The sequence below is a fragment of the Neomonachus schauinslandi genome, chromosome 7 (assembly GCF_002201575.2).
Source record: "Neomonachus schauinslandi chromosome 7, ASM220157v2, whole genome shotgun sequence".
In the NCBI taxonomy this organism is placed as follows: domain Eukaryota; kingdom Metazoa; phylum Chordata; class Mammalia; order Carnivora; family Phocidae; genus Neomonachus; species Neomonachus schauinslandi.
This window is the reverse complement of record NC_058409.1, coordinates 315,297-325,667: the sequence shown is the minus strand read 5'-3', so window position 1 is coordinate 325,667 and position 10,371 is coordinate 315,297. Positions and strand designations below refer to the sequence as shown.

General features: G+C 59.8%; 1 protein-coding gene across 1 annotated transcript in view; it reads left to right on the top strand.

The window, feature by feature from the left end:
- Positions 1–10,371, top strand: part of ZNF496 (zinc finger protein 496) — a 25,343-nt gene that overhangs the window by 10,364 nt on the left and 4,608 nt on the right. Inside the window, exons 6-8 of the mRNA XM_044916867.1 lie at positions 8,553–8,685; positions 9,095–9,202; positions 9,944–10,057. Coding sequence (XP_044772802.1) covers positions 8,553–8,685; positions 9,095–9,202; positions 9,944–10,057 — 355 coding nt within the window. The remainder of the gene's footprint in view (positions 1–8,552; positions 8,686–9,094; positions 9,203–9,943; positions 10,058–10,371) is intronic.

Here is a 10,371-nt window from a genome sequence, read left to right as displayed (position 1 = left end):
CGGGAGAGAAGGGCCGTGCGTGCGGGACAGAAGGGGGCCCTGCGTGCATGCGCGTGTGCGCATGCGGGAGAGAAGGGGGCCGTGCGTGCGTGTCCGTGCGCGGAGTCTCGCGGACGCGCCGGGGGGGCCCCAAGCGGGCGGTCACGTCCACAGAGCATTGGCCGGCGCGGTGCGTTCAGGAGAAAGCAGGAGCGAGCTCCGGACGCGCTCAGGGTTGGTAAAGCGTGGGAAGGCCCACGTCTGTGGACGGTGACGGACACTAAGGTCTGCTCAGTGACGTTTGTCATGCCGTCTCCAGGCCGGCCAGGGTGCTGCCCTCTCTGGGGGCCACGGGCCCATTGGCCCTTCCAGGCAGGGGAGAGGCGAGGGGGCCTCGTCCAGGAGGAACCGTGCTGGCTTTAGGCAGAGACGGGCGAGCAGAGCGCCTTCTCCACGGTGTCCTTCCTCGGTGTCCGTCAGCTGGAAAGTCCCGACGCCACAGCGGCATGTTTGGGGATGGTGGCCCTTTGGGGTCCGCTCCGTGCACCCTGTGCGGCCCCGCACGGCCTCCTCCAGCGTCCTTCCCGGTGCGTCGTGGCCGGGACCGTCCTGACGGGTGAAGACTGGCCCTCGCTGAGCCGTGGGGAGCTCTGCAGGAGATGCACGCACGCCCACGGAGGACGGGTCTCGGGGGGCTGACGCCTCACACCGGCGGTGCGTATAGTGATCATCACACACGTGTGGTTTTACGTGAGCGTTTTCTCATTTTCGCCGGATGACGGTGGAAAATGCTCTGTGTTTGTACTTACTTAAATCTAATTTTGAGGAGCGCCTGGGGGGCTCCGTGCGTTCAGCGGCCGACTCTGGATCTCAGCTGGGGGTCTCGATCTCAGGGTCGTGACTTCAAGCCCCACGTTGGGCTCCACCCTGGGCATGGAGCCTACTTTAAAAAAACAGTCTAATTTGGGGCTGTAATTTGCACACGGTGCACCTGTTTCAGCGTTCGGCTTGCAGAGTGTTTGACAAGTGTGTGCACTGCAGTGCTGGTCGCCCCCGTGAGCATGGGGAGCATCTCTGCGTCCCCCCAGAGGCACCCTGGCGCCCGTGCGCGGTGGAGCCGGGCCCTCACGCCCGGGCCTCTCTCCACCGCCACCGAACGGGAGCTTCTCTCCTGGAATTGCACTAAACGGACTCATACGGTATGCGTCCTCTTACCCAGCCCGGGGACCCAGGCATTACTCACGCGTGCCCGTTCATCACCGAGTGGCATCCGTGGGTGGTGACAGCCCATCCACGGGCATTTCGCTCACTTCCATTGTTGACTGTTACGAAGGAACTTCTGGAACGTTTGTATGTCTGTCTGCAGATGTATGTTTTTATTTCTCCTGGGTGTGAAGTTGTCGGAGGGTAAGGGTGTGATCGATGATGCCAGAGAGGACGGCTGTTTTCCCTGGGGACTCACCCCTGCACTCCCACCTAGGGAATGCCCATCTTCCCCGTTTCCTGCTGTTCTTGACAAAGTATGCATTTGGCCATTAAAGTAACCGTTACAGTTTTAGTTTGCATTTCCGTGTTGACTCACGAAGCGTATCACCCTTCCATGTGCTTGTGAATCATTCCTCTCTGTGCTCTGTGAAGCGTCCAGATAGCCTGTGTACTGACTGGGTTCCTTGTCTACCATGTAGGTTTAAGTAAGTTCTACACCCAGCGTGGGGCTCAAACTCATGACCCTGAGGTCAGCACTCACCCTCTACCACTCAGCCAGCCGGGCGCCCTTCTGGCCGTGTTTTAAGAACTTTATACAAATCATGTATTCTGGATGAGAGTCGTTTGTCCGATACACGTCCTGGAAGCCTGTGGTTTGCCTTTTCCTTGTTTTAATGGTGTCTTTGGAAGGTCAGACGTGTTTAATTGTCACGAGCTCAAGTTTATCGACTTCTTTCTTTCATCATTCAAGAAATCTTTGTCTACCCCAAAGTCAAAAAGAATTTTCTTCTGGAAGTTTTAGAGTTGTGGGTTGTTACATTTGGGTTTTTGATTCATTTCAGGTTATTTTTTGTGTGTTTGATACGAGTTGTGGGGTTATTTTTTTATCCTGATATATAAAAGATTTTCCTGGGGTGCCTGGGTGGCTCAGTCATTTAAGCGTCTGCCTGCGGCTCAGGTCATGATCCCAGGGTCCTGGGATCGAGCCCCGCATCGGGCTCCCTGCTCGGCGGGAAGCCTGCTTCTCCCTCTCCCTCTGCAGTTCCTCCTGCTTGTGTTCCCTCTCTCGCTGTGTCTCTCTCTGTCAAATAAATAAATAAAATCTTTAAAAAAATTTTTTTCCTTTCCTCCACTGAGTGGCCCTGATACCTTTGTCAAAAATCAGTTGTCCACGTACATCTGAGCTTCTGGGAGGCACCGTGGTTGATAAGTGCTTTGATCCTTTGCGCCAAACCACCATAACTTCATAGTAAGGTTTGCAGCGGGGTCGTGGGGTCCTCCCGTTTGATTCTTTGTTTTCAGAATTCCTTCCGCTGCTCTAAGTGCTTTGCTAGTCCATATGAGTTTCAGAATTAGTACATCAGTTTTTTCAAAAATGCCCTGTGGGGCTTTTGTGCGGGATCGCCTAGAATCTACAGGTCGTTATGGGGCGAACTGACATTGTAACAGTCTAGAATCGTGTTCAACGCTTCCGTGTTCGGGCAGCATACGGAGTTTGTATTCATTTTCCTTAGGAAGTCCGTGGTTTTGATGTTGTAAGTGGTCTGTTTTGTTTTGTTTTTAATTTCATCTTCCAGTTATTGTTCCCATACAGCTGATATTTGTAGGTTGGCTTGCTGGCCAGCAACCGTGTTAATTTTACTTACCAGGATAACATCTTTCCAGAAGATCTCAAGGCTTTCCTGTGATTGGGAGGATCCAGCGAGGTGGTGGTTCAGGTGTTTGAGAGCAGATACAGGGTTATTGATTACAGTGCCAGGGAGCGGGGCTGGACGGCAGAGCAGAGACCGTGTGCCAGGAGGTGGTCGGGGGCTGTGGTGCAGGGGGAAGGTGAGGAGGTTTGGGGACATAGGGAATGCTTCCTTTTTTGTGCTCGGTGGTAAGTGGCCTGTTGGTCCGCTCTGGCCTGTGGCTGTTCTGAGCTGGGCTGCCCGATGAGCCTGTCCTACTCAGGCTTCTGAAGGTGGCCTCTGCCCCCCACCCCGGACAGATGGACAAGGACAGATCTGTGGCATTGGGTGGAGGTGACGGTAGCTGCTTCCTGCTGAAGGGGGGCTGGTCCGTCCAGCAGGGGTGCACTTACGGACCAGAGTGTGGTTTGGTCGTTTGGGTGACATTCCTGGGTGGCCAGGGCCATGGGATTTAGGGAGAGGGGCCCCTCCGATGGCACAGTCCTTCCCATATGGAATTGGTGGAATCGAGATGAGACCGACTAACAGATTAAAGAAAGGGAACCAAGAATGAGGGGTATGAGTATTGAGGGCAGCAGTGCTAAGAAGGGAGGGAGTCGGGAGAGCTGTGGTGGGTTTCCCCGAAAACCAGGCAGGTGAAGGACCGGGTTTGCGGTGGATGAAGGTAGGACAAGGGGACAAGGGGCCCGGGAGGATGGAGCCAGGCGGCTGGGATCAGCCCGCTCCGGACAGGGTCCCCACCGGCCGTGAACCACCTGCTCTGCACACCGGGAACGGAGACTCGGGGGGCCGAGCGGGAGAGCCGGGGAAAGGGGTCCCGACCCCCCAGGTGCCCACAGCCCACCTGTGCACCCTCACACCTTCAGACCACCCCGCAGAGCCACCCTGGCCGGAGGCCTTCAGTCGTCTGGGGAGAACGGGTGCTCGGCTGCCTCAGGGCTGCAGGGGGAAGGAAGGGAGGGAGGGGTCCCCCCGAAGTGCGGGAGGGGACACCCATCATCCTTGTGGGCAGGGGCCATGTGGCAGGTTCCCTCCCAGGCTTCGGGTCCTCACCCAGGAGTCACCTGCAGGGGAGGTCATCAGTGCACCAGGGAGAGTCCCCAGAGGCCCCCGGAAAATCCGGGGAGAGTCCTGGGGTCAAGGTCCTCCGAAAGTGGGGGGACCCAATCAGATGTGGGATGAGTGGATCGGAAGGAGGGGGACCCCGGCTGCTACAGGGTGACCCCGGAGGGTAGAGGGGGACCCCGGCTGGTGCAGGGTGACCCCAGAGGGTGGAGGGGAGCCCCGGCAGGTGGAGGTGACCCCAGCGGATGGAGGGGAACCCCGGCTGGTGCAGGGCAGCCCAGGCGAGCAGAGGTGACCCCGGCTGGTGCAAGGTGACCCCAGGGGGGGGAGGGGGGCCCCAGGGGGTAGAGGGCAGGCTGGGCGAGCAGAGGTGACCCCGGCTGGTGCAGGTGACCCCAGCGGGTGGAGGGCAGCCCCAGCGAGCAGAGGTGACCCCAGCGGGTGGAGGGCAGCCCCGGCGAGCAGAGGTGACCCCGGCTGACGCAGGGTGACCCCAGAGGGTGGAGGGGGACCCCCGCGGGTGGAGGGAAGCCCCGGCAGGTGCAGGTGACCCCGGCAGGTGGAGGCGACCCCAGCGGATGGAGGGGAACCCCAGCTGGTGCAGGGCAGCCCAGGCGAGCAGAGGTGACCCCAGCTGGTGCAGGTGACCCCAGTGGGTGGAGGGCAGCCCTGGCAAGTGCAGGTGACCCCGGCAGGTGGAGGCGACCCCGGCGGATGGAGGGGACTCCCGGCTGGTGCAGGGCAGCCCAGGCGAGCAGAGTCCAGCGGCGGTGAAAGCCCCTCCCCCCAGGGCAGAGCAAGGGGACAGAGGTTCTCAGGGTATAAGTCCAGGGTCATGGGCTCCTGCCGGCAGTTCCCAGCCCCTGCTGGATGGTCAGAGATGGCTGGCACATCTCACCTGCCTTCCAGTCTGCGTCGGTGAGGACATGTCGGTCTCCTAGCCGTGTGTTCGTGTACGAGTCAAGGTGAACTGGCTTCCCTCTCTCTTTCACAGGTACGAAAGGCTCTCTGATTGTGTGACAGGCGCTCGGTAGAGTCTCAGCCCCCTTCCCGTTCATTCCGGGTGCACCTGTGTCTTAATCGCGTTCAGGCTGCATCATTACTGTGCATGTTTCTAAGTTTCAGGTGTCTGCCCATTATTTCTCTGTATGGTCTTCGTTTTTATTCCCCAAAAGCCATTTTTCCCCCTTTTGGTACTTTAAGGCTTTTGGGGGGTTTGTTTTGTTTTTTAATTTGTTTCAAGCGAGGGGTACACCCAACATGGGCTGAGAGTCCACCGACTGGGCCTGCCAGGTGCCCCTAAGGGTTTTATATTTTTATATTAATTTAATCAAGGATGAGGATGTCGTTTTACTTCTAGTCAACCAACTCTATCAAATATGTTGGATAGAAATTATGTTTTCCCTTTCCGCACTGATTAGGATTTGGCTTTTTCACGTAGGTTAAGTTTTATCTGTTCAATCCTGTGTCATGACTGCTTCTTCTGTGTGGGTCTGTTTTGTTCCAAAACCGCATGTTTACTTCCAAGTTCTCTTATCAGAATTATCTCTGTGCTGATGTGTTCAGCGTTTTCCTGCAGTTCATCCTATACCGCTAACGTTACCGATTTTTTTTTTCCCACCATAAAGTGATCGGAATTTTTTTAATTTTAGAATTAAAATAACATTATGCTTTTATTTTAAACTTAAAATAAGAGTGAAGTATATCCACAATTTTAAACGAGCTGGTTTAAAAAACAAAACAGAAAAAGGAGCCATTAGACAATAGAAAAACAGGCCAAGAGAACAGAGAAGTCTTCAAAGCAGACAGACGCAGACTGGCTAGTAAGCCGGAGGACAGGTTCTTGGGGAGAGAGCAGGGTGGTCCTCGGTCGGACCGCTGAGCACCAGGTCACTGGAGCTGCAGAACGCGGCGCACGGTGGGGAGACAAGCAGGTGCGCAGCGCTGCGTGTGTCCCTGGAGCCCCCTGCGCACGGATGGGGAGGCCCCGAGAGCTTGCGGAGCCGCTCCGTAGCCGCGGACTGTTGGGGAGCACTGGAAGAATGGGTGGGTCCGCTGCGCTCCGAGTGACGCCTCAGTGCAGTCCGTGGATTGGACGCGTGCCGGGAACGCAGCTGAACGGGAGGGCGAGCCGACGGGGCTTCAGCGCTGCGGAGCGTGCGGTCCGATCTGGTGGGGCCCCCGAGGCAGGCAGTGGGCGCGCGCGGGGTGCAGACGAGACCCCCGCCGACCCCAGATCTGGTGGGGCCCCCGAGGCAGGCAGTGGGCGCGCGCGGGGTGCAGACGAGACCCCCGCCGACCCCGATCTGGTGGGGCCCCCGAGGCAGGCAGTGACCACGCAGCTCCGGGCCCCGGGGCGGCCTCCCTCCGCGAGGCCTGCGGGTGGGGTGGGCGCGCAGCTCCGGGCCCCGAGGCGGCCTCCCTCTGCGAGGCCTGCGGGTGGGGTGGGCGCGCGTGGGGCGCAGACGAGACCCCCGCCGACCCCAGATCTGGTGGGGCCCGCGAGGCAGGCAGTGACCACGCAGCTCCGGGCCCCGGGGCGGCCTCCCTCTGCGAGGCCTGCGGGTGGGGTGGGTGCGCGCGGGGCGCAGACGAGACCCTCGCCGACCCCAGATCTGGTGGGGCCCCCGAGGCAGGCAGTGGTCGCGCGCGCGGGGCGCAGACGAGACCCCGCCGACCCCAGACCGAGGCTGTGAGTGCCCCTGGTTGTACACGTACGTGCGTGTGTTGTGGCGCTATCAGTACCACGGTGTACGTGGTGAGGAACGGTCTCGCACCAGAGCCAGCGCGGGAGACGGTGCGTGCTCAGGGTGCGCCGTCAGACGCGGGGGAGAAGCGTGCGGGGGAAGCTCAGTGGTTCCGCCCGCGGCGTGCTCCGCGCGCTCCCTCCTGCGTCTCTGAACCGCCCAGGAACGGTGGGCGTGCCCCTTACGTCTTCCCCGGGGCCCACAGACGTGCGTTTCTGCTCAGCGTGCATGAGGACCTGTTTCCCAAATTCTCAAGGACGCAGGGGTGCGGGACACTTCAGATGCTCCTGGGCCAAAAAAAGCCCGGAAACAAAACCCAGTACGTGCGAAGCTAAGACGGTCGAATTTCACTGGGATCCCTGATGCTGGGTGTGTAAAAACAAACTTATGTCCAGCAGGGCTTCTGGGGGCCCCGTTAGGAGGTTAACCCAGCGGTTCCCCATCCTACCTGCACGTCGCGGCACCTCTGCACCTCTGTGATTTTTCTCCTTGGAAAGGGAAGACTGTTTCATAATTCACACAACACGGGATGAGGTCACCGGACCCGGGTGCGGTTTCTGGGGTCCTGCAGTGCAGTCTGCCCGCCGTGGCTCTGTGGACGTGGTGGCCGAGTCGCTCTTAGCTGCGTGGGGCCGTCCGAGGCCCAGCAGTCGGGGCCAGGGGCGCCCGCCCTGCAGCGGAGGCAGGCAGGCCCCCTGGGCTGGCGCACACGCCTGTGGTTCCGCGGTGATCCGGGGACGGAGCCCGAGCACCTAAGTGAGGGCGGGAGGATGCGCCTGACAGACGTGCTCACTGGGTACATCAGGTGTGCACGTGAGGGAGTAGGAGTCCAAAGGGGCCAGACAGTATTGACTGAGAAAACCCTCCTTCCCGGCCCGGGCCCCCAACGCACCCGGGTGGCACGGACGCTGACCTTCCAGAAATCGAGGTGGATGCAAGGACATGCGTTGAGAACACCGGGAATTCTTTTTCCTTGTTTTAAAGCAGATGTTCATATAGGCTGCATTCTTCCCTCCAGATTTCATTTTGAACAGGGCTAACCATTTTGTCAGTGCAAATTGGAATTTTAAGTGCTTTGTGATTGGAAGCCTTTGCAGAAATCCTTGGCTGGTTGGGCAGGTGGATACGCGGTCACTGCCTGTGGAAATCAGCATTTCTGTGCTTCTGTCCGGACAGAAGTGTCAGCGAGACCGCGCTGCTTCCACGTTTCACTTCTCCGAAACGTTCTCTCAGACACAAGCTCCCAGGTTATTTATTACAGACAAAATGAATCATTTTTGAATGGCATTTACTGTTACCGTCAGTCTGTTCGCCAAATCGCTGTTCACAGGAAGCGCGAGACCCCCACTTCGTGTTGTTATATGGAAACGCCTTCATGGTCTCTTTTTATGCATTTATTCATGACAGGCAGAGGGAGAGCAGGGAGCCCGACGCGGGGCTCGATCCCAGGACCCCGGGGTCATGACCTGAGCCCAAGGCAGACGCCTCACCAACTGAGCTGCCCCGGCGCCCCATATTCTAGATTAAAAGGAATTTTGACACATTCCCGGGGTCCATGACTCAAAGCCTCCGAAACGTGTCCTCGCAGTAGTAACCCCGTGCGGCCCCTGTAGCAGTCACCAGCGCCCCCGACCGCGAGACGCCTCCCCGCGGGGACAGGCAGCAGCAGACCGTGTGGGGATCCCTACCTGCCAGACCCGAGCGGCAGGAGAGGATGTCGGGCTGGAGCGAGGGAGGCCGCGTGGGCTCCGGGCAGCCCTTCTCGCTCGCCTTGCGGGGCCCCTGGCCCTCCGCGTGCTCGGAGCTCGCCTGCCTGGCTCGGTCCAGGACTGAGGCCGTCCCTGCTGTTCTCCTGTGGTTTCAGAACCGGGTCTCCCCCTTCAAGGACATGATCTTCTGCTTCTCGCAAGAGGACTGGTCCCTTCTAGACCCCGCGCAGACTGGCTTCTATGGCGAGTTCATCATCGGGGAGGACTGTGGCGTCTCGCTGCCTCCAAGTAAGGCTTCGTCCCCTGTGTCCTGAAACCAGAGAAGGGTGGGGCCCGCATCTGCCTCGCTGTCCCCCCCGACCCTGCACATACATCAGGCCTACCTGGCCGCTTTGCCTGCTAACCCTAGTGTAACAGCTTTCCATGCGCCTGGTTCTGTGGTTGGTGGGCTGTGCTCGTTTGCTTCTGTTCGCCTGATGGTCCTGGAGGAGACGCCCTAACCCCCCTCCATCTCTGAGATCCTGTCCCCTCCCTGCTTGCTCTCAGGAGGCCTGCCGGGCCCCCGTGGGGCCGTGCCCCGGTGTGCGAGCCTCCAGCTCTGTCTTCTGGACCTGTGTGGGGTCCCCGCCCTCCACCTGCCCAGGTTTCCTGTGGGCACCCACGGCTCATGGGTGTGTGTCCTCCCCTTTGTGAACAGACGACCCAGCCACCCAGCTGGATCTCTCCCAGGGAGAGGAGAACGAACCCCGGGTCCCCGAGTTGCAGGACCTCCAAGGGAAGGAGGTGACCCAGGTCTCGTACTTGGGTGAGTAATGGTTCCAGAACTGGGTGGAAGGTTGCCACTGGGCAGAGGCAGGCCCGTCCCTCCACCCCTCCCTGCAGCCCGGTGTTAGCCCTGCACCCTGTCTGGCCTCCTCCCTGACTCTGGCCAGAGAGCATGTGAGAGGTTAACGTTGCCACCCCCCTCGACCAGAGACGTCTGACAGGAATCCGTCGCTGTGCTGCCCAGGTGGCCCGTCCACAAGTGAGCGCGGATCCTCCCAGAAGTCAGGCTGGGGAGGAGGAGCGGGTGCTGGGACGGTCTAGCTTGCAGCCCCAGGTCGCGGGTCTGTGTCGCACAGGGCGGACCTGGGGCTCAGTGGTGGTGTTTTCTCGCCTCCTCCCTCCCCACGCTGCGGCCACAGAGCTCAGGCCCGTAGCCTCCGTGCCGTGGACATGTCTGCTCCTGAAGGGCAGTGGGCTCTGTGCGGTGTGAGCAGCATCCCTACAGCCCCTTCCCCCTTTCCCTCGGGACCCTGGGTTTGGGCCCCGTCCCCGCCCGGAACAAGCGTGTGCGTGCTCTCGCTGACTGCAGGCTGCGTGTGTGCACCTTTTGTGTGGGGTGCGGGACCCCATAGACCCCGTAGACACCCAGCACGCACAGTGCTGCCCAGGTTCAGCACCCGTGTCCGGGGATGGTCGCCTGCACGGGAGCCCGGGGCTGCTCTCCGACCATGGCCCACTGGCTGCATGACAAATCAGCTTCTCTGTTTTCTTCTCTGGAAAGACTTTCCAAGCCTCCAGCCATTCCAGATAGAAGAGAGACGAAAACGGGACGAGCTACAGGTGCCAGAGTTCCAGACCTTCCAGCAGCTGACACTCACTCAAAATACCTGCCCAGGTACCGAAGGGCTGGGGGGAGGGGGGCACCTGCCTGAGCTGAGTGTGGTGTGCGTGTGTGCATGCGGTGCGTGTGCGGGGGTGTGCGCGAGGGTGTGCGTGTGTGCATGTGCTGGGGTGTACGTGCATGTGTGGGGGTGTGCATGTGGTGCGCGTGTGCGGGGGTGTGCGTGCATGTGCGGGGGTGTGCGTGTGTGCGTGTGCTGTGACCTGCGTGTGTGCGTGCGGTGTGTGTGTGTGTGTGGCGTGCGTGTGTGCAGGGGTGTGCGTGTGCGGGGGTGTGCATGTGGTGTGCATGTCCGGGGGTGTGTGTGC